The sequence below is a fragment of the Motacilla alba genome, chromosome 5 (assembly GCF_015832195.1).
Source record: "Motacilla alba alba isolate MOTALB_02 chromosome 5, Motacilla_alba_V1.0_pri, whole genome shotgun sequence".
Lineage (NCBI taxonomy): Eukaryota > Metazoa > Chordata > Aves > Passeriformes > Motacillidae > Motacilla > Motacilla alba.
Genome location: NC_052020.1, coordinates 24,147,034 through 24,170,575, shown reverse-complemented (window position 1 = coordinate 24,170,575; position 23,542 = coordinate 24,147,034). Strand labels below are relative to the sequence as shown.

Below are 23,542 nucleotides of genomic sequence, written 5' to 3'. Positions count from 1 at the left end.
TTCGGGCCCCGCCGCCCCACAGGCGGCGGCTGCGGCCTCGGCCGCTGGAGGGCAGCACTGCGCCCCCGGCGCGCCGCCCGCCCCGCCCCGCCCCGGCGTGCTGATTGGCTGCCACGGCGCGCGCCAATCACGCGGCGGGGCGGGGCGGGAGCGCGGCTCGGGCGGCGGCGATGGCGGCGGCGGCCGCGCTGGGCCCGGCGCCGGCCCTGTGCCGCTCCGTGCACTGGTTCCGCCGCGGGCTGCGGCTCCACGACAACCCGGCGCTGCAGGAAGCGCTGCGGGATGCCACGTCTCTCCGCTGCATCTATATCCTGGACCCCTGGTTCGCCGCCTCCTCCGCCGTGGGCATCAACCGCTGGCGGTGAGTGGCACCGGGCCTGCGGGTGGCTCCGTGCGGGACGAGGCTCCCGCGGCGCGGAGCGCTTTGGGCGCGGTGTGGGCCGTGTCGGTGCGGCCGCAGCAGCACCCGCTTCCGTGTCGGGCCCGCTCAGTGCTCCCCCCGGCCCGGCCCTCCTGCGGGAGAGCGGCTGTGCCGTGTCCGCTTGGCCTCGCCGCGGTTTTCCCAGCCGTGCTGCCTGCCTGTGTGGGAGGATGCCTTCAACTTTATATAATGTCATTAGACTTTATCAGCGGGGCGAGTGTATGAGAGCAGCAACCGATGGGCGCTTAGCTTTGGGAAACCCTTTTCCTTGAATTTAGAGACGAGGGCAAAGGATCCTCAGCTCCGTGGCTGCACCACGCCTCCCCTCTGCCCTTGGGCTGCCGGGCGCGCGTAGGCATGTGCGCACGCAGCTGCGTTCCTCCCGTCGCTCGGATTTTTTAGGGAAATGCACATCGGCTGCTGCTAAGAAACTAGAGATGAAGCTGAATGGGATTTTCCTCATCTCTGCAAATGGAAAAACGTATAGCGTGAGTCATGTCTGTGCAAAGATCAAGACCTCACGTACCTGTAGCCAGTAACATTACATAATGCTCTTGTGTCAGGTCTCAGCAACCTAAACATTTGGAATCCCGATCCAGACAGGGATTCTCCCGGGCAAGACTCCCCTGCATACAAGTGAAGCAGATCTCCCACTACCCCCTCAGAGGGAGTCGACAGACAACCACCCGGCTAAAGATACTTTGAGAGCGCTTGGAAATGTCACGTGGCTGTGCACTAGGGAAACTGTAGTTGTAATTGATTGTTCTGCTGTGCACTTTAGCTTCATTTCAAGGAATGGGATTGGATGGGTCATATCTGTGTCTTTCTAGAATCCCACAGCGGAGGACGGTTTAAAAATTGTAAATGTGCAGAAGTTACTTCAGTGTAGTCATTCAAAGTGCAGAAAATTGTGAATTCTATTATAGGAATCTGAATTGATCTTTCCATAGAGCAGACTTTCTGCAGGCAGCAGCAGACACAAATGCCTTTCACGTGCTGCTGTTGTTGCTGACTGTCCTCATTTGGAAGAACCAAAGTGGTGGCACAACAGATTAATTCCTGATCTGTTTAATCCTTGTTTGTTTCCACCAGCATTGCGAAGGGAGGGAAACAGTTAGAAGTCTTCTTTATGTTGTAATCATGGAATATACGAGCAAGCAAAGTTTTTAAAAATGTTTTCTTGGAGGTGTGGAACTACTGCAGAGGTCAGAAATGAGCACCACTGGCTGTTAGGCAAAAAACATATTAGCGAGTTACTTATGTTGGCCAAAGTTCCATTCATTCCCATTGTGAGCCTTGGCTTTGTTTTGCTAATTTTTTTAATCCAAATGTCAAAATGTTTGTATTCAGAGTTCTGTTCTTCAAAGGCAAATGCCTATGTTTTACCTAGTTCTCACAAATTTATCATGTTGAAAAACTCTTGTTATTTAACTGCACAGCATGTGTGAGCCATATAGGACTAATGCTTGTTCAAGTTTTTAGAACACCTCGGGCAGTTAATGCTCATACTTAATAAATGGAAAGTGGGCTGGGGCTCAGGGAGTGGTTTGTTTGGGTTACCTGGACCTGGTTCTGAATGTTCTCCTTTGTCATAGAGTGTCCTTCTTTCTGTGAACCCTGCACCCTTTTCTCCCTCCAGAAGTGCAGATCAAATTTGTTCTGGAAGCTCACAGTTCACATTATGGGCGGTGCAGCTCAGGAGAGAGAAGTTGCTACTTTGCAGTGCAATTGTAGTAGCTCGGCTTTCTTGGGCTGCGGGGGGTCTTTAGGGAGCTGAGGTGGCTCTGGCAGATCACGCAGGTGGAGGGAAAGGTAAGGGCTGGCAGGCTCACTTACAGAGGTTTGTGGGTTTGCCAGCACTGCCAGGTGCTGAGGAGACATTAAAGTTTTAAAGCTGGTGTCTTTTGCAGAGTTAAATAAAACAAAGTGATGTTACTGTGTAGATGGGGTGATGTGTGACTGGGAAAGCAAGTTTATACATTTGGTGGTTTATAGCTTAGTGGGGCATCAGTAAGACATACCATTAAATGCAGAAAGCGCTTACATAGCTTGATAGAGTTTTGGGGTGAGAGGGAATAGAAGAATGTCTGTCATCTCTGTGCCTTCATGGTGCAAGGTGAAGTGCAGTTCTCTTTGCAATTATTCAAAGTACAGATGATTCTTGCCTCGGGGGATCTTGGTGCTCAGTCTTGTGCTACTGATGAGTTAGGAGAGTACATTTCTCTGGTGTGACATGGTGTATTTATAGCTAGAACTGCAAAACCTGCACAGTTCTTGCAGTATTTCATTACTTTCCTTGGAGTAATGCATCAAAATTTTTCTGCTTCATATGCAAAATCCCTTTTTGCCCCAAAACCTGTACAGTAGAGAATTACATGGTTTATGCTTTCTCTGTGTAATGTGGAGAGAAGAAGTGACAAGGGTGTTCTCCCACCTCTGAGGGAGAATGTGGGAAGTGGGTTGCAGTAAGAAGAATATCCTGGAAGCCTCTTGGATCTGGACAAGCACAAATTGCATATGAGTGAATGGGACCTGGCTGGTGCTGCAATCTCATAAAAGTTGTTAGACAGACCAGAGGTAAATTGTCGGAGCTCAGGACGTCTTTCTGATGGTCCTGGATGATTCTTGTTTTCTGGTTCTTTCCAAACTTCCAGTTTGATTTGGTGATGCAGGTTTGCTGGAGTTCCATGCAAATTCTCATTTGCCTTTTAGCTGTAACCCATCTGATTGACACTGACTGCTGTTGTTTCTTCTCTGCAGATTTCTTCTCCAGTCCCTGGAAGATCTGGACAACAGTTTAAGGAAACTGAACTCTCGCTTGTTTGTGGTGCGAGGGCAGCCAACAGATGTCTTCCCAAGACTCTTTAAAGTAAGAGAATAATTTTTTGGAGCATATTGAAGAAAAATTGGTGGCCTAGTGCTAAACTTGCTTTCACTCCCTAATAATTGGTGATTCCCTCAGCATCTCTTTAACTACAACTAGTTCCTCACTATAACAAACTTGCCTCCTTAACTTCAACGAACTAACTGCTATCTCTAAGGAACAGTTTGAGAGCCAAATCTGCACCTGAAATGCAAAGAAATGTAGTTGTAGGGTATAACCTACTATCAGGGTGCTCAATCTTCTCTTTTTGGATGGTGGTCTTGGGCTTTGTTTCTCTAGGTCACCTCTCACAGGGCTGCACTGTGACACACAGACCCTTCTTTGTTGAGAGCTTCTTCCCTTGTGGCAATTTGCTTATTGCAGTTTTTACTTAGGAAGACTGCTGTGTCCATAGACCTTTACAGGCAGCAGAAGAAAGTACTCTGATCTCTATGTGAATTGCAAGTAGGATTTTGTGTTAAAATTTCAAAATTCGGAGCTTTTATGTTAGCTGACCTTCCTTTTCTTTTTCTGTTCAAGACTGCAGTTTAGTCATCTCAGCAGCAGGATATAGCTTGGGTCCAAGCTTCCTGCTGATGGACTGTTTAGGAAGTGGAATATGCAGTTACCTTGGTGATCTATAATGGATTAGTGGGGTGCGTTTCTAATGTGGCATGTCAGTGCTGCAGATGTCAGGGCTAACAAGAGCATCTCCTTGAATATCAGGGCATCTCATACAGTGTCATTCTTCTCTACCCTGCTCTTAAGATTGTATTTCCCAAAGTCGTTGAAGCTTTTTGATAATGTCTTTGATAGTGTTACAAAACTAAATGAAAAAAACCTGTGGCTTTTAATAGTCAAATGAGTTGGGGGTGTCATGTGGGCTGTGCCTTATGTATGGTTGACAGAACTAGTGTCCCCCAAATCTTACTATAGACCAGCTGCCAGAGAAGGAGAGGTGAACTTGAATATGTATCCTCCTTCTGTAAATGGTTCTGATGTGTATTTTGTGGAGGTGGGCAGTCAGTAGTGGGGAGGAATGGACTGTGCATATGAGAAGGGGCACTGATACTTATTTTGGCTTCTGCATCTTAACACACATGACACAAACTATGTGCTGCTTTTAGCCTTTTCAGAGTCTGGATTATTTTTATCTTTTAATCTGCAAGTAAGTTCCAGCTAATAGTAGTTCATGCTCTCTTTAGTTCAGGGTATTCACAGGATAATTAAAATTTTATCAGAGAAAAATGCTCATTTGGTTAAAGAACAAAAACTACTTGGCAGAGTCTGAAGTTTGGAGAGATTGATTGTGTAATCAGCTAGAACTGCTTTTTGCTGCAGTCTGTTTTGTCTGGGTAGGTGAGCTGATGAATATCTCAGATGTGCTATAACAGAGCTGAAGAAAGTAGAGGGAAGTTGATGTTATTACATGCTAAATGTATGGCTTTGGTAGGGATTGAGGCCTCTCCAAAGCTGCTGAACACAGAATTAGCAGCAGCTCACACCTTGCTGTCAGCTTTTGTGAAGACGAGAGTTATATCACATTTGCTACTGCAATACTTGGGCCTAATGTAGTTTCTGCTCTCTCTGCCAGTAGCTGAGCTATGTTGTCGTTAACAGTCACCACAGAGGCACTGCTGTGTATGGATACCATGACAAGTGTACTTGTTAGCAGTGTGTTAACCTTTGCAGAAGTTTTTTGTTTCACTTCTTCTGAATAAACATCTGTAGTTTTACCTCTTCTGTAAAAGTGCACTGTTTGTTCACTGAAGTGTTTTCACAGTTCCTTTGGTGCTTTTTCCCCTACAGTTTTTCTTTGCTCTAGGTTAGATACTAAGAGGCAAGTCATCAGTCATGACTTTTGTATATCTGCAGCAACTTACTGTTGTACAGGTAACAGGTTTTCTGGTTGGTTGTGCTCTGCTTCCTTTGTACTACTGCATCACACAGAGCAGAGGTCTTCTCAAAACTGTAGGAAATACCCGAATTTAAAGTGTTGGCTGCTTACCTTAAGTCCCTGTAAGCCTAATGGTTTTTTATTCCATTCCATTCTTTCAAGGTAGTAATGTGTATTCCTTTGAGACCAAAACCATCTTTTCCAAGTTCTCCAGTTGCTCCTGGCTTTCTTATAGAAGAAAGAAAAGTTTAAAATTAAGCTGTTAAATCACATAGGAGCAGGGCCTGGAATGTCTGTCTGACCCCTGCTCTGAGTTATGGATGCTGTCATGTTCTTACTTTGAAAAATGGGTGGACGATCTCTTTGAGATGTACATTCACTGGTACATAACTTGTTAATTTCTCTTTCCTTCCTAAAATTAATTTTAGGGCTGAGTCTGCAAGTTTGGAAATGTAGGTGGCTTGTACAGTTGTTTTCTGCTTCAAAATCCCCTTCCCCATAGTTGGCATTATTTTTAATGGTCTTCAGGGAACTACCACATTTGTTCTTTGTGTTTGCTCCTTTTTCGCAGGTAAAGTATCCTGTATATACAGGGGTGATTTAGACTGTCTCACTTGGAAAATGTGGTTCTTAGTTGTTTTAGGGTGTTTTTTAAATGTCTATAGATTTCTGGTTGTGTTTGCTAAACAAATCTGTGGGCTGCTGCTCTGCTTGATAGATGTCTTGGGAGAGTCGCTGTGGAAACCATTAAACCTCTTCTCATAGGATTCATTTTCTGAGAAAAACTAGGCCATAGACTTTGAGAACAATCTGTGCTCTAGAAAAGCCTGGAAGAGTCTGAGTGCTCTTTCATAAGGCCTGTGCCATGTAATTTGTGAGGGATCTATTATAGCTATGAAGATGAGAATAAGTGCACGGCTTGACTAGGGGGGTTGGAACTAAGTGATCTTTAAGGTTCCTTCCAGCTCCAACCATTCTATAATTCTGCAGTTCTAAAATAACTCCAAAAGGGCAGGACTTTAAATCTGAATTGCAGTATCATACTTTACTGTGCACACCAGAAAGGTTCACTCAGTTGCCATCCTATGCCCTGGAATTTCCTGTTTCTTTCTGTTTGGGATGGACATTGGTTTCCCATTGTGTGATGTCTTTAAAAAAATATCAGGAAAAAATTTAGACTGTATTGGTTTTACTTAATGTTGCCACATAAAAACATGGGGGATTGAGCAGAACTTCTGTTGGAAGAGTCTTCTGAAATGCTTTTTCTGCAAATGCTGGAAGAGGATGTTAAGGTTACTTCAGGACAGCATGTGCAACAAAACGTGTTATTGATAGGCTCGGGAACTGAGCTGAAATCTAAGAACAGTAATAGACAAGAACTGAACTTCCTCTGATGTGTTTTAAACCTGACACCTACAAATTTGCATAGCAGATCTGATGTTTGCTAGAGCTGATAAAATTATTGCTTCTTTGCTTATCTCAAATTCAGACTGCTGTTCCTCACAGCAACACTCTCAAAGCTTCCAGAACTTTTAAACTGCTCAGGAATTCTGAAATCTTCATTTGTAACTGTGCTGGTTAGAAATAGTCTTCTGTTTGACAGCTGGGTGTATTGTTTTTCTTGCAGGAATGGGGAGTCACTCGTCTCACCTTTGAATATGACTCGGAGCCGTTTGGAAAGGAGAGGGATGCAGCAATTGTCAAACTGGCCAAGGAGGCTGGTGTGGAGGTGGTGATAGAGAACTCCCACACCCTCTATGACCTGGACAGGTACGGGAAGAGAAAGGGCAGAGGTGCTGTCCGGGCTAGGCTGGGATTGTTGTGTCTGCAAAGACTTCAGTCTGTTCCATTACACTGATCACTGAGTGAGCCTATAAGGATTACTTGGCACACTCCAATTCTTATTAGAACACGTCAAAGTGCTGACACTGACGTGAATGTACAGAAAGGTGTTGCCTCAAGCTTATTAAATTCTGTACTTGAGTGTCATTTAATTTGCTCAGCTGTGTCCTATTGATTGCTCTCCTTGAGCATGTCCTGAGTATATGGACTGCTTTTTTTTCACTTCATTGTAATAAAGGTAGTTGAGCTGTTGTCTCAAACAGGTTATGAAAGCAGGGCTTTTAACTGATGGATGTGTCAGGACAGCTGGAAGAAGTAAAACAAGGTAGATTGAACAAACTTTCCTTTTTCTAAAACCTGAATGCTTTGTCTTTGTTGTGTGTTTGCTATGTTTGTTGTTTTGATGTTGAGTTTTTATATGTTTACTTATGTGTATAATCCCTCTATATACATGTGATTTTAAATGGTGATGACAGTCTTTCAGCTAAGACTCTAAGGTATGCTTGACTTCAAAGTCAGTACAGTGTTTTAGTACTATTCTTACAGGTTGCTTGCTTTTTTTTCCTTTCTCCCTTTTTTTCCCTTTCCTTTCTGATGTGACTTGTGCCGGTAATGGTGAATGTAGATTTTCTCCTATAAATCTTTCACATCCATAATTTCCGATGGGAAGGAGCTTTGCAGTTAGCACTCGCTGTGTGGAAATGTTTGTCCCTGAAGTGAGGAGGATTCTTGAACCTGTCTCATGAGCAGGTGCTGTTTTCTAATTCTGCATTAGATGACCATGTTTATTACCAAAGTTTATTATATCCTCACCCCTCCAGTGTCAATGGCCATCACATTCTTCTTCATGTCACCTACGTCTCTTCCAAAGTGGAGAGTTTCAGGTGGAATCTGTTCTAAATCTCTTGTTTTATCACCTTTTTTTATACTTCCAGGTATTTCTTGAGGTGGAGAGCAGTGGTGAAAATGATGAGTGTGCAAAATGTAGAAGCAACATGGATTTTTAGAGTGCTATAATATGTCCTGTCTTTTCCTAACAGTAGCATTATTTCTGTTTTTTCTGACTGCTGCTAAACATTAAACTGATGTCTCAGGGCTTCCTTCCAGAATGGTCATAGCTATTTGAGATACTGCTACTGTATAAATAAGATTGCATATGGAGAAACAACATGACCAACACTGCAATTTCATCTGATATTTTTGGCAGCTGGTTATGTGGTATGTAGGGAAATTGTTAAGTTGCCTTTTATCTATAGCTATCCTAGATAGCTTATTGCGTCAGTAATCTTTATCATCATGCTCTTTTTTGTCCCTTCCCAGATATTTTGTAAAAAATATTGAGCAGCACAAGCCCTAGCTCAGCTCTGTGTAGGATTTCTCTGCCAGTTCTCTTTCTTCTCTAATTCTGTAAGTCAAAGAATTTTCTGTCTGCATGGACCCTTTCCTTTATTGAAAATTATTGTGGTTTCTTTAATTTTTTTCAGTGAGGGATCTAGTCAGATGGCTTCTCAAAATTCACAGAGGATATAACAACTAAATCTCCCTTGCCCCAGGCTCAAATGTCTCTAATAGATTTTCAGGCACAACTTCCCTTTTACCAAGGCCAAATTAACCCTCCAACATATTGCATCTATCCATGCATTCACTGTTTCCACTAGTGTTTTCTACCCATCTGCCTAATGTGCACATCAGTCTATTCATTTGTCCCTCTGATGCCCCTGAAGTGCTTTTAAAATCTGGAGTGGTATTTGCTTTCTTTTTTCCCCCATAGTATTTGGACAGTTTTATATTACATGCAGCAAGCAGCTATTAGTTTGTGTATTTCATGATGTCTTTTACAATTTCTGGGTGCATATTTGGTGGCCCTGGCAAACTTTTCAAGCATAGCATTATTTTGTGCACTTTTTTTCACCTGGCACTTTTTCCTGGTCTCCCAATCTGTCACAGCATCTGATAATATTTTCGTTAAAAAAAACCAAGAGTCATAACCTCCCTAGATACCTCCATAGTGAATACACCTGCAAAAATACGTGCAGGGGCTTTCTTGTGTTCTTAGTCTCCTTTCTTTAATGAGTTGATCACTTCTTGGGCCTATAAATATCTTGGAGTGTCTGTAAATGGGATGGTCTTGATTAGGTTTCTTTTACTACGTACACTTTTTTAAAAAGGTTTCTCAAAGTTTGATTTCGATTAGGAGATGCAAGAAGGCTGTGGTTTTTAATTTATCCTACCAAAGTTTGGTGGGTTTCTATCTTTGTCTTCATTTTTTCCAAAAGATTCTGCCTCTGTTGTCTTAGCTGATGCTATTCTTTAATTGTTTTGACTCTTGTGATCTTTCTGAAATAGTTTTTCACATCTCTATGGTATTGTTGTTCCTGGAAGGGTGTTAATTTGATGCATGCGAAAGTCACAGTTAGGGAAGGCAAGTGATAACTAACATTTTCAGCTATACCTTAGCACTGTCTAAAACTAAATAATGAATTAACACTTCTTGTGGGTTCTTTATTTCTTGTTTCATGGAGCAGTCATTTACGGCAACTAGAAAACTGGGTTTTGGCAGGTGATGGGGTGCAATAGAGACCCAGTCTGTGTGGATGTACTTGAGGTGTCTGGTTACTCTGATATTTATTGGTTCTTGGCATCTCTGAGATTTCTCAGCAGGTGGTAATACAGTTTTTGATAGTGTATTTCTCCTGGAAGTCTCAGACTGTCTCTCCCTCCAGCTTTTAACTCTTGGTATGTGTTGTCCCTCTGCTCACCCTAATGTTTTCCTGCATAATTAGCAGGTGGTAATAATACCTGGTGGTGGCATCCTACTTCTCATCTTTCTTCAGTCAGGTTTCTGACAAGATTGTCAGCCCAGTTTCAAACAATTTAGACTAATCTGTCACTCCCACATAATGAATCCAGCACTTCTCTTGTCCCCTGCAGTGTATTCCTGGTACCACCTTCCCCAGCTTCTTTTAAACATTTGCCAAGAGCCTGTTCAGTTAACTTGTGAATTTGACCAGTTTTACCCAGTAGGAAGATTACAATTTGCCCCTTGTTGGCACTGCCAGCATAGCTGTGTGATTATCAGAGCATCTTTCACCTCTTCTTCCCCAAAACAAGGAGAGGGGTGTAGAAAATGAACTTCAGTGCTGGTAAATACTCCTAAGAAAATCTGGGAATTCCCAATCAAGATGAGCAATGTTCAGATTGTAGAAGTCAGACAGAAAAGATAATTTCTTGGGTAGCAGCTTAGCCTGCTCATAAGCCTTTACTTGACAATTATTCTGTCTGACAACTTCCAGATGACAGGTTGTTTTGCCTCTTCCCTGGATCTGCCTGTTTTCTCCTCCCTAGGATCTAATCCTTTGTAGTGTGCTTACTTATGGTCAGCACTGTGGGTTCTGTAATCCCAGGCAGGCTGAGTTGTTCAGTGGGTGTGGTTTAAGTCAGAAAAGAACACTGTGATCTTGTGTGTTTGTAGCACACATCAGGATCACCTTCTCCTCAAATACCCGAGCCTAAGGCTGAAGTGACAGTCGAATGTGTTCTCATAGGAGCACGTGCTAACTTAAATGAACCAAGCATGGGGAAGCGTGCATGCCTTGGTGCCTTTGCAGTTCAGTAAACTATGCCAAAAAGGTGGGTTATTTCTAGGAAGGCTTACTCAAACTTCTGCCTGCCACATCTTGTTATCCTCTCCTGTCTTGCACAGTGCTCTGGTGTCAGGTGTTTTCCCCCCACTGCCGCTACCCAGCCTGTCATCAAGTCACTTCTTCATCTCTCATCTTCTCAGTATGTGTTTCTGTGGAAGTGAACTGCTTGTTCTTAGTTCAGCATCTATTGGATGGACAGATCAGTTAGTTATCTCTTCATGTCCTCTCTGAATCCGTAGAAATAGCCTTTGTTCTCCTAGACAGAGCCCTCCGTGAGCTCTCTGGAGCGGGGATTTGGATCAGAGCAATTGCATAAGCTGGCAAGGCTAACGAAACAGTCCGCGTGAATTGGTACTGGGGTGCTTTGGGCAGCCTGCGTGCCGAGTGCTGGCAGCCAGCTCTTCCTCCCACAAGGAAGCAGGGGAGCACATTGAGTCCCTTGCCAGAAGCCAGCGTTGTCATTTGCAAGCGAGCTGAGGTGTCAGGTGGTTGAGGCCAGCAGCTTTCCTAAGCCCATTAGCCATCCTGCAGGGGCACTGCTGTGGAGATGATTCAGAAGCTGACACCTGTGAGGGCGTGAAGTCTGCAGACATTCTGCTGTCACAGGTGACTGACTGTAGGATATCTTATAATCATAGCAGTGCTGGAATTGTTTGGTAAGGTTTGGGTTGCCTGCTTTACTGAGGTGAAGCGTGACTGATGGTCAAACAGACCTCCATAACTTCTGGCATCAAGGTACTACTGTCAGATTGTGCTGGGCAGCATATTGCTAGCTTGGTGGCACAGCCAGTTTTGGGTGTGCTCACTAAGGTTAGGTTCTGTGTGATGAATACAGTGATTCTCTGTTGCAATTGAAGAAAACTAGAACAACTGCTGCATGTGGCAAATTGGGCTGGGGGAGATGGGTGAAGTGGGGGTATTAAATCCTGGGGAGGGGCCTCCCTTTTTTTGTCATTGAAGGTCTTGTGAAGTGTATGACCTGGATTAGAAGGTCAGTATAAAGAAGGAAAGGACTCCTGATTGGGGAGCTTCCTGTACAAGTGTAGTATAATATCCCATATTGTGCAATATCTAACTTCTTTTCCTGACAGTATTGTGAAAGGTCCAGATTTAGTGCATAATGCCAGTGTCAGGTGCTGTGAAATGTGCAACTTGTCCTAGTCCTATCTTAAAATATTTGTGTCCCAGATCCAATAAGTCTTTAGGAATTCAGGAGCGGTACTAGGTAACTTCACTCATATTCACATCCTTGAGAATTTCAAGTACAGACACTAGCATCCATTTGCTAGTCACAGGGATTTGCTCCAAGTAGCTAGCTGTCCACAGAAGTTTTAGCTGTGGATCTTGTACAACAGTGCGGATCTCTGGCTCAGCAGCAGCTTTAGCAGGATTGAAAAAAGAGGCAGTGTGGAAGAAGTAGCTTCCCTGCCTCCATCACAGGCATCTCAGGACAAACATGGTGCAGCTTTGTCACATTTTCTCTTCTGAGCTCTAAATTCCTATGGAAACAAGTGAGCCTCTCTAGAGTGCTGTAACTGGAAATGCCTCACTTCTTATCCAGTGGAAACACTGATTGTCTGGGGATCTTTGGCTGGTCTTGTTTGGGGACTCACAAAGCAGCCACAGAGAAGAATGTGGTGCGTAGTATTCATGAGTTCTGTCATTTCTTGCCATCTCTGGGGTTGAACATGGAGACAGACAGGAAAAAAGTGCATGCAGGAAAGCAAAGGAGATGCGCTCTGGGGTGGTGATGCAGGACAGAATGTGTTGGCTGTAAGGCAAATGCAGATGTATCTGTCTCTGTGGCGATGTCTATGTCAGAGTGCTCTGCCTGTGGCCGTGCCTATGGCCATGCTGTGCCACCGTGGCCATGTCTGTTTTAGCCCGGCACTAGAAATGTACAGCACCTTGCACTCTGTGCACATCCCGATGGCCTTCCGTCCCTCCTCGCCCTGTTCGTTAACGTCTTTATTTCCCAGTGTTTACAACTTTAAAGCAGTAAACAGGGAGGAAACTGCAGGAGGCTTCATTGTTAATCTGTTCAGCCGTGCTGCCCGTGGGGCAGGCTCCGCTTGCCTCGGCCGGGGTGTGTGGGAGGGCTTGCTCGGGCCGGAGCCGCTGCCGCTGCCGGTGCCGGTGCGGGGCGGCCGGGTCACCGCGGAGCGCACGTGCGGCAGCGCCCGGCGCCGGCGTGTCGCTCCGCCCCGCCACACGTGCGGCCCCGGGGAAGGGGCGGCACATGGCGCCGCCGGAACGCTCGGCTGTAAGCCCGCCCCCTTGCATAAGCTGTTGATTGTAATGGGTGGGGAAGGCTGCTGTGCTGCGGCTCCTGTGTGAGCTGTGGGGTTGCCTGCCTCCGCTTTATGTAATGCTGGCGATCCCTGTGCTGTCGGCTTTGCTGTTAACTCCTTCTACTCCTACAGGAGAGGGGTTAAAAATGGCATCTTTCAGCCTGGGAAAAGCCTGGGAAAGTTTGCCTTGCCCAGGGGGCTTCTCTAGGCTCTCTGTCCCAGGAAAAATGAGACTGCATGGCCCCGGCAGGCTGTGGATGCTTGGTGAAGTAGAGGAATGGAGAACCTTGACTGTCTTTTTCCATAGTGTGATCTGACACAGGTCAATACTATGAGAAAGGGCTGCTCGTGACCTTATGGCAGGGAGGATAGTGATCTCTCTAATCACAGGGAGAGAGGAATGATGCAAACTGGGATTTGTCTCATCCAGGATAGGTGGAGGAGGGGTCACTAACAGGCTGAGTCCTCTGTGTCAGACAAGAAGGAAGTACAGTCAGAATCAGATTAGGATATCACAAGGTGTCAGGGGACCCAGATGCAGGTATAAGATTTGGCACCTTGGGAAGACAGAAAGGGGTCTGATGAGGAGCTCCAGGAGAGAGATGTGATGCTCAGCTTGATTCAGCTGGAGCTGTTTTAAGGGTGGTTTTTTTTTCACTATAGAGAGAGGAAGTATATAATGTTTTGTCTTCTGATGTATTTTAGAATTTTGTTTGGTTGATTTTAATATCCCTTTGAGAGATGCATCAAGTGAGCCTTAGGTCTGTAAGGATTTCTGTATGCAGAGTGAAAGGCTATCCTGAGCAGAGATAGCAGGGTCCAGTTTGGATGTTGTTTCCTTGTGTTGTCTATGGTAGTGAGGCTGTGTTATTTCAACTTGTTTATTTTATCTCCAGAATAATTGAGCTGAATGGCCACAAGCCACCCCTCACCTACAAACGCTTCCAGGCCATCATTAGCCGTATGGAGCTCCCAAAGAAGCCAGTGAGCACTGTAATAAGTCAGCAGATGGAAACATGTAAAGTGGACATCCAGGAAAACCATGACGATGTCTATGGGGTCCCATCCCTGGAAGAGCTGGGTATGTGTCAAGAGTGAAGGCAAGGACTACTGCTAGCTGAAACAGGATCTAGTGGAACTGTTTCCCGTGGCTGGCACATGTCCTCACCTGACATGGGCTGCCTCTAGCCATAGCATGGCCTAATTTTTTTCAGCAAGTGCCGGACCTTGTGATAACACACTGGCGTCCCTTGCACTGCTGTTGATGCCCAGCATCCCCTTTAGCACTGCTCTGAAGTGCTCTGCATCTGTCATTGTGCTCTCTGCTATACTGAGCATGTAAGCACTGTACTAGGATCTCATGTCCTCACCAGCTGCTTTCCTCCTACTGCAGTCTCAGGCATGTTGTGTAACAGACCTGAAGAGGTAAACTAACTGTGTACCAGGTTTAGATAATTTCATTCTGCTATTCCCGAGGGACACTAATTTGGGAACTTAGCAAGACAAAAGATATTACAAAAATTTCTTTCACTCATCCTGCTGTGCCTTAGAGTTCTGTAAGACTTGAAGAAGGAGAATGAATAGCTGAGGCATGAGGAATGCAAGACCTACATCAGGGCAGTGAATCTAAATGCAAGGGAAGAAAGGACCAATGCAGAATACTGTCTGTGTGTCTGTGACTGGAGACTCCATACCAGCTTTATAGGAAGTATCTACTGGTACCTTAAGGCACAGCAGTAAAAGCATGGGGCTTCACAACAGGAGTATCCTAAGGGCTGCAGTCCTGCATGGACCTACTTTCTTTATTGTCTAACCAAATGTGAGACTACCTGTAACCTTACACTGCTCTGCTTGCTGCCTGGGGAGGCTCCTCTGTCTGCCCAGAGCACTGCAGGGGGACTGCATTATGGCTTCCCCCTTTGCAGTGGTTCTTTTGCACTAATCCAGTGCCTTCCCCAGCACCAGCCTCAGCAGAATAGGAGACTCGCCAGGAGCAGCTGGGCTATCTAGTGAAATGCTGATGTCAATGGCAAGGTGTTTTGTAAGGCAGAGCTGTGGAGCAGATGTTTCATTGCCAGCTGCTCTGCCTTTGGAGCACAGAGCCCTGTGGGTAGTGCTGACGCACCAGAGAGAATGCTGGCTGTGAGCAATGGGGAAAGTCACCATAAGGCTGCCTGTAGCATTGCAGGGAGAGGCCCTTGAAGTGCAGTGTCATGAGCAGGCTCTCCCCATATCCCACATGATTTGCCTGCTGTACAAGGATTAGAGCAGCAAGTAAGCCACGTTAGACAACTCTAGTGTGTACTGTCTTGCTGTTATTAGTGCATAATCCCAAAGCTATGTCCTTTGTCTAGGCATGGCTTCAAATCTTACAAAGTTCTTTCTCTCAGGCTTTCCTACAGATGGTCTTGCCCCTGCAGTCTGGCAAGGAGGGGAGACAGAAGCTCTGGCACGGCTGGATAAACACTTGGAAAGAAAGGTAACCCCTTATTTAAGTGGTGTTTCTTGCAGACTGCCTCCAAATGAAAAATGTAGTGTTGCCTATTACCCCATTTCCTGCTCTTCCTAGCAGTGGTCATAGCATTCACCTGTGGAAAGGAGTGTATGCAATGTTGGCATATTCCTGTGATGTTAGGTTTTGTGTGGAGCAGGAACCTCACAGGCTTCCTCAGGTTCAAAAAATTAGAGCAGTATATTATATATGCTGCTCTTTGAAGCACATTGGACTCTTTCTTGTTTCTATTTCTCAGTTTCCTTTAGAGGAGTGCAAACTTGGAAATTCTCTTGTTAAATAGTGCAGTCCCTACTGCACACCATTTCTTTTTGTCTTTACCTTAGGTATTAGTGCCAGTACATGCAAAAGAATGCCTTCCCCTTGTCCATCAGCATCTTAATAGGGTGTCTCACTGGCTGGCATTCCTAGAGCCCCTTGTTGAAATAATCAGATTTTTTTTTTCAATGGGGCTGGTGTTCTTGATTATAGTGCACAAGGCAAACAATTTCAAAGTAATGAAAGGTGACCCAGCTGCCAAAGCATGGCTCAGTTTTAACCATTTTGTACTTCTTTATTCCATCAAGCTGGGTGGCTTGATGTTAGTTGTGGAAATCAAAGCATAAATACTTATGCTGAAGAGGGAATTAATTATCAACATAATGCTCCACAAAAGGGTCTGAATTTCCCCAGCTTACTTGTTCAGTGTGTGAAATGAGATAGACATACCTGGACATAAACAGTTCTGTTAGCTTGTATCCCTAGGAACTGTCCAGGTTGTTAGCTCCTGTATGCAAAACAAATTAATCCTCTTGGGCAAAATAACTGACTGGTTTAAATCCTGGAGCAAAGATTTTGCATTTCTTGAATGGGGCATGGGTTTGGGATTGCCTGCTGGAGATCCCCCCCAGCAGCAGTTGGAAGTAAATAAAAGAGACTGTGCTGTCACATGTGAGTGGGCTCACCACCTGCACAGAGGCTCGCCTTTAGCAGTGTCCCACAAATACAAGGGGTTTTTGGCTCATTTCTCCTGAATCTGTCTAGGCATGGGTTGCAAATTACGAAAGACCGCGAATGAATGCCAATTCATTGCTGGCCAGCCCTACAGGACTCAGTCCCTACCTGCGTTTTGGCTGCTTGTCCTGCCGCTTGTTTTATTATCGTCTCTGGGAGCTGTATAAGAAGGTAAGACAAAAGGTTCACCTGGAGGGTGGGTGGGGTTTGAGCATATATAGCATGAGGCTGGTTGCCAGACAGTGTGCCAGAATTGGCGCAAAAAATAAGTTGCCTCCCTAGCGTTTAATTGTTGGGCTGAGCTTGTTGCTACTACAAGAGGAGGCTTTTGGGTAAGAAAGTAATTCTCCTGTATGTACTCACGCAGGCCTTAAATCTGGTGGTACCTTGTTCTTCAGTCTGGACTTCTGTGCTGTGAGCCATGTAGAGCCATTTACAGTTAGTTTTACATCGTTCCAGTCACTTGTCATTGTACTGAGTGACCTCTGTCAGTGCTCTGACTTTACCATCTGGGCTTTCTGATAAGGGGGGATCCGGCATTGAGCTCCTTTATGGCAGTGGTCAGTAGCTGACTTGGGAAACGTGTGTAAGTGCATGGGTGCCTCGCAGCTCAGCTTCATGAGGCCAGTCCTTCTGTGCTTGTGAACGCCCGTGTTCCATCTCCACAGGTGAAGCGGAACAGCACACCGCCCCTCTCTCTGTACGGACAGCTGCTGTGGCGGGAGTTCTTCTACACAGCAGCCACAAACAACCCAAAGTTTGATCGCATGGAGGGGAATCCCATCTGCATACAAATCCCCTGGGACAGGAACCCTGAAGCCTTGGCAAAGTGGGCAGAGGGCAAGACAGGCTTCCCTTGGATTGATGCAATCATGACCCAACTGAGACAAGAAGGGTGGATCCACCATCTGGCCAGACACGCGGTGGCCTGCTTCCTGACCAGGGGTGACCTCTGGATCAGCTGGGAGTCAGGAGTCAGGGTGAGTCCTGGCATTTTCAGATATTTGCAGGAGTCCATAAGGAAAACAAAGTCTCCCTGGCACTTGCTGCAAGGATGGGCACACAGGTATGGCTTTTGCTTCACGTGTAAAAGGTGCATGGAAGAGAGGATTTGCTAGCAGGCTCTTGGCCAGGCAACAGCCTGACTTCTTTCTGCCTTCTACTGCAAGGCTCTGACTGTGTGACAAGCTACAAGTAACCATAACTAGAGGTGTTTGGGACCCACTGGTAAATACAGACTAAGGTTTTGGGGGCCTTTTAGTTTTGGGGGGGGGGTTTGTATAAAATTCTCTCAGTCTATCTGTTTTCTTTGCAAGTTTAATGTCACTTCTTAACCTGACCTTTTTCCTCATTATAAAATCCATCACCGTGCCGGTCAGGGAGTGCTCCATGACTGTGAAATCTGTGTCTAGAGTCTCTCAAGGAAAGAGGTAAAAGACCCTCCTCTTGGGCCATCTGAAAGGACAGAGAGCTTGAACCTACCCAGTGTACATACTGCCCTACACAAAAAGTGGAGGCAGGGGCGTCTAGTCACAAAGCTGACAAAGAGCATAATTGAAAGTGTTGCCTAAAGTGCAGCATCTGTGCATGGATGTGAGTGAGTTACTGCTGAAACTTTTCTGCCTCTCGGTGGTAGTGTGCTCTGGGACCTTCAGAGGGGTTCTTTCTTCTTGCTTTGGTGCACGTTCTTCTGTGCAGCATCTTCTCCTTCCCAGGGTTCATGCTTTACACTTGTTACGCCTGCCAGGCTAGGATCAATACCCAAAGCTTGCTGCAGCACTAGGTAGTGATTTAGTCTGTAGCTGCATGAGAGATAAGCCAGCACTTTATCAGCGTGAGCAGACCATGCCTCCCTAAGTGAAAGTGTCAGGAAGTGAGATGCATTGACCAGCCAACTGACTTCAGCCAGCAGATCACCTCTGTGCTTCTGCTCTGTTCTCATAGCTCAGTGCCTGCCATTTGAAATAGCATCTTGGGTCCTACTGCCACAAAGTCCTCCCCAGGGAAGGTCTCAGTGCCTTTTCCTCCAATTGCTGCAGGTGTTTGATGAACTGTTGCTGGATGCAGATTTCAGCGTGAATGCGGGCAGCTGGATGTGGCTCTCGTGCAGCGCGTTCTTCCAACAGTTCTTCCACTGTTACTGTCCTGTGGGCTTTGGACGTCGCACAGACCCCAGTGGTGACTATGTGAAGTAAGTGATGTTAACTGGAGCTGATCTTTGTTTCTGCATCTCTAAGCTGAAGTCAATCAGTGGCTCACAGGTGCATGGCACTTTCTGTGCATTGTGTGTGCTACACTGCTTTTTACTTGTGTTGCAGGAGGTATCTGCCCAAACTAAAAGGTTTCCCTTCACGATATATCTATGAACCGTGGAATGCCCCAGAGTCTGTGCAGAAGGCAGCCAAGTGCATCATTGGGGTGGACTACCCCAAACCCATGGTGAACCATGCAGAGACCAGCCGACTGAACATTGAGCGCATGAAGCAGATCTACCAGCAGCTGTCACGCTATAGGGGCCTCTGTAAGTACCAGCAATTGCAAAAGTTTGTGTCTTTAATAGGAGATAAAATGCTGGGAGAAAAGGTCGTGATTTAAAATAGGTATTACTTGCCTCTCTGGCCTGTCCTTGCAAGAGGAAGCAGTGCCTGCTGAATCTGCTCAGTTGGTTTCCAGGGGGAGCTCCATTATGTTCTCAGACAGCTAAGAATGGAAGTGGAGTGTTTAGGTCTGAGAGCTGATGATAGCATGGCACCATCTATATACCACCAATGGTCCATTCTTCACTTTGTAAGAAAACCTAAGCAGTGTACTCTAAATAAATGCACAGCTGGAGCACTGTGTGTGTCTGTAGTCAGCACTGTGTCAGTGCAGCTCTGAACTCCTCCTGTTTTGGGATATGGATGTGCTGGTTGGTGATCACTAAGGTATTTCTGTGAAAAGCTTCTCCCAGCCCAGGTGGGTTTTGTTTCTTAACTCAGATCCTCTTGCCATTCTCTAGGTTTGCTGGCATCCGTCCCTTCTTGTGTGGAAGATCTCAGTGGCCCGGTCACAGACTCGTCTTCAGGGCAGGGCTGCAGCACCAGTACAGGTGAGTTGGAGCTATTTGTGTGCTTTTGATTTGCATGTCACATTAAAGGTTATAGGCAGGAAAGGATCCTTTTCTAGTAAGAAGAGGCTGTATAGCTAGGAAAACATTCACATTCTTTTACACTTTCTTCAGAAGTCCCTAGTGAGCCTTCATGTCTAAAATGGCTGAAGAATAAGAGTTCATTAATGTGAATCTTTTACTGCCTGTATGGGATCATATGCAGCCACTTAAAGGAGAAGTGCAGATCGCTGTAGGTTTAATCAGGTATAATTAAGCTGTCCTCTGTCAAAGGAGGATACTTTTGTGTTTGTTTGGGGTGACTTAGTTCTGCTTTTAACAAAGATTTTTTTGGTAAAAGTTTTCAGGGAGGCTGTGACCAAATGGCTCTGTGCTTGTGCAGGCTTCTTTTTCCCAGGTCTGTGGCAGGTTAGGCAGGGGTGTACTTGTGAGGCCATCTAAACACAGGGGAACCATTGCAGTGACTCTTCTTCCTTCTACAGCAGTGAGGCTGTCCCAAGCAGACCAGGCTTCTCCAAAACGCAAACACGAGGGAGCAGAAGAGCCATGCCCTGAAGAGCTGTACAAACGAGCCAAAGTGACAGGTCTCCCCACTTCAGAGATCTCTGGAAAGAGTTTGTGATGGTGAGTACTTCCTAGTGTGATCTGGCTTAAACTGGCTGGTTCTGGAAGCTAATAAGGCTCAATTTTTACTCCCACCATTTTAATGAACAAAATGGACTGCCTTGTGGAGGGATGTGTAAGGCTCCTAAGTGTAATTCCACAGCCCAGAAATATGGCATTGGTCTGCCTGCCGGTCGTTTGGATTTTGTGTAGCACAGTGTTAGCTCCGTTGTCCGGTGGAGAGCAGTGCCCTGCTGCTGGAGCTGTCACAAAGCACAGTTGTTGGTGCATCTGCTCTTGTGAGGCTGCTTCTCCTTCCACAGAGTGGGCTCACAGCTGGGTTCTCCCATCTGGTGAGGGTATGGGCTAGAGCAGGAGATCAGGCAGGTCCAGTCATCTGCCTGCAGTGCTCCAGATCCCGGGAGGCAAGGAGCTGGTCACATGTTCTGCCAACTTTTCAATATGACAAGGGAGGTCAAGGCAAATTCTCTCTTTTACTTTCTCCTACAGCCAGCGACAAGCACCTTGCAAGTGAAGAGAGAGAGTGCTGAAGAGGTGACCAGAAGAGTAGGAGCTGCTGTCACAGAGGGAGTGGAACTTGGGATCTGCAACTGAAAATCCAGGGTCTCATATAACTGTGTAATTCCAATAGCTGCCACAGAAGGGCACTGCATTACTCCTGCTTGACAATATTTGGCTTTCTGGTCTCCAGAGAGCCAAATACATCTCTTCTCAGCCATGCCCAAAATCCGCCCACATTAAAGAGGGCAAGAACGTTCTGTCAGCTTGCTCACTCCAGGTGTATCTTTCTTTTCTGACAATGGCTCAGTGCGTATGAGTTGATGCATTGATGTAGGAATCAGCATCTGCACATCTGAGAAATAGTGAGCATCCTTTTTCAGCAATAGTACTTGGTAGTGATGTATGCTGATTAATTCAAATTATAGTAGGAGTTAAGAAGGAAGCTGCTACAATGTCAAAAATAGAGTCCCCATCCTACAAGAGAACAGGGAAAACTCAGTATTTCTTTCATTAGGCTGACAATGAAGGAAATGCTTTCTGGGTAAATCAAGGTGATGCTTATGTAGGATGGAAACAAAATGAAGGTCAGCTGTAGCACAAGAGCAGATACACTTGAAAGGCACTTAAAACTTTCCCTGCAAAAGAACCTTGCCACTGTGAGGTGAGTCATAGTGCTGTTGCCTGGAATGGGTGGTTTCAGAGCTTTTGACATCTGGGGAAGAGGAACTCTCTACAACTCCCTGAAAAGAGGTTGTAGCCAGGTGAGGGTTAGTCTCTTCTCCCAGGCAACCAGTGACAGGACAAGAAGACAAAGTCTTAAGCTGCACTGGGGGAAGTTAAGGCTGAGGAAAGTTCTTCACAGAAAGAATGGTTGGGCATTGGAACGGGCTGCCCAGGGAGGTGGTGGAGTCACCATCCCAGGCGTGTTTAAGAAAAGATTGGGTGTAGCACTCAGTGCCATGGTGTAGTTGACATATTGATGACAGGTCATATAGGTTGGACTCAATGATCTCAACGGTCTTTTCCAACCTAGTTAATTCTGTGACTCTGAGAAGGAGGATTTCTTCAGAGAATAAGATCATGCCTTCATATGAGCAAAACAGTATCTCAGAATAGATCTGATCCAAGTAAAAAGGAAGCTACACCTGGGCCCAGCACTCTACAGCATTTCTCTCCCTGATTGAGAGCTCTCAAATGGAGTCTGTGTCTGGTGTGTAGCCTGTGCAGTGCCTCATACTGATAGAGGATGTATTACACATCAGCTCCTTGAAGTGAGTCTTCCTCGAGTTCAGAGTTCAGCGTCCATTCTGTTTGCTCTCTTCTGTATTGGCATCTGTGTTTTGAATTTCCACACAGTGAACTCCTGTACCTGCCCACTGCTCCTCCTTGCCACTTGCATTCACGCTGGTGCTTTGTAGCCTAGCGAGGTGATTGTGTAGCTTTCCTGGCTCTTAACCATACACTCCTTGCTGGGTCTTGTTACTTGTCAGGTCAGCACAGTGCTGGCAGAGCACCTCTGCCTGCCCCCAAAGAGTCCAAGGGTGGGTGGCACTGCAGGAGATTCTCTCTTGAGGCTGTTTCCAAGACGAAATACATTGAGTAGCTCATCCCATGCAATGGGCTGCTGTTGGCACTGTTTTCATTTGCTGTCCAAAACCTTTCATCCCTGCCTGACACAGATAGTGTGGGGCTATATGTGAGCTTATGGAACTAACTGCTTGGGGAGTACAGGGGTTGTCTCCCACTGGGATAATCAGATTCAGTTTTGGAGCCTGTGTTTGAACCCAGAGCAACAGGGCCATGAATAGAAACTGAGTCAAATGTACCTGGGAAACCTGAAGTGGTTGAATTGAGTCTGTGAATAAATTTAATGAATAGCTGAATAACCTTTCCTTTCCATTCCCCGGGGCTTTGATCTTAGATTCTTTTTCCACAGAGAATCCACTGGGCAGACTGAACAAGTAAACAAAGAGTCACTTTTCCTAACCTTACTTTATTCTAAACTACTATTCTTAGTCTGCCTGGTGGATAGCCCAGTCATCAACAGGTCTTGTCCCCTTCAGTCTGACCCAGCTGTTACTCCCATTGTCTTGGCGGCAGAAAGGTATAAACAAAAGGAGATGCTGCCCTACCCCCATCTTCTGCTACAGAGAGAAGAAAGGGGAAAGACATGTACTTTGTACACATAGGTTACAGAAATTGTGACTTCTGTCATTTGGAGAGTTTCATGCTTAGGCAATGGTCTGTAAATAAAACTTTTTATAAATGTCTTTAACCCTCTTTTTGATGTCATCCAATTATTTCACTTGGTAAATGGAATTTTTGGGGCTGGATCTCCAGGGGTAAAGATTCAAAGGGAGGGGAGGCTGCATCTCCTAAGTGATCTAGAAGGCTTTGTGGAGGCGAGGGGGATCACATTTGCAAGGTTTCTGTCAGTATCTGGGATATGGATGGTGCTATTTGGAAGGGCTGCCGCTCAGATAGTAGCACTGAGAATGACACACACACACATCAGGCCAGCCAAAGAAAGATAAGGGAAAAGCTTCCTTTAAGAAACCTTGTTAGTAGGCTGGGATTCATCCACTCTTTTCCCAGCTGAAATGATACAGGTGAGTAAAACTGTGTGACAAGTAGGGAATGACTGTTCATTGTTTTCATTAATATTTAGAATTGGGCATGCTTGGTTAAAGTGCAAGATAGCAGATTGAACGAGTCTATGCCTTGCCTAGCTTCGTGACAAGTTCTTCCTCAGTTGTGGGTGCTAACAATTGAGTTCAAAAAGATTTGGCCAGTTTGTGGGGAAAGAAGCAGCTATCAGTAACCATTAGTAAAGATACCATCTTTGTTT

General features: G+C 45.6%; 1 protein-coding gene across 2 annotated transcripts; it reads left to right on the top strand.

The window, feature by feature from the left end:
• Window positions 1-124: 124 nt before the first annotated feature.
• Window positions 125-22,974, top strand: CRY2 (cryptochrome circadian regulator 2). Of its 2 annotated transcripts, none has more exons than XM_038137876.1 (12): window positions 125-361; window positions 3,182-3,290; window positions 6,809-6,951; window positions 13,855-14,039; window positions 15,349-15,437; window positions 16,494-16,634; window positions 17,132-17,443; window positions 18,503-18,654; window positions 18,782-18,984; window positions 19,462-19,551; window positions 20,055-20,193; window positions 20,683-22,974. In XM_038137876.1, exons 1-11 carry the CDS (start codon window positions 171-173, stop codon window positions 20,189-20,191), a joined length of 1,752 nt encoding a protein of 583 aa, XP_037993804.1. In that variant the 5' UTR covers window positions 125-170; the 3' UTR covers window positions 20,192-20,193; window positions 20,683-22,974. The 2 variants fall into 2 exon arrangements, with proteins under 2 accessions (XP_037993804.1, XP_037993803.1); XM_038137875.1 differs by having other exon boundaries at window positions 126-361; window positions 20,052-20,193.
• The last annotated feature ends 568 nt before the right edge of the window (window positions 22,975-23,542 follow it).

Excerpts from the sequence above, each read along its gene's own strand:
- CRY2 (XM_038137875.1), top strand. The coding sequence starts at position 171 with ATGGCGGCGGCGGCCGCGCTGGGCCCGGCGCCGGCCCTGTGCCGCTCC. Across the intron at positions 6,952-13,854 it reads ACCCTCTATGACCTGGACAG|AATAATTGAGCTGAATGGCC; the intron begins GTACGGGAAGAG and ends TTTTATCTCCAG. Across the intron at positions 18,985-19,461 it reads GTCACGCTATAGGGGCCTCT|GTTTGCTGGCATCCGTCCCT; the intron begins GTAAGTACCAGC and ends GCCATTCTCTAG.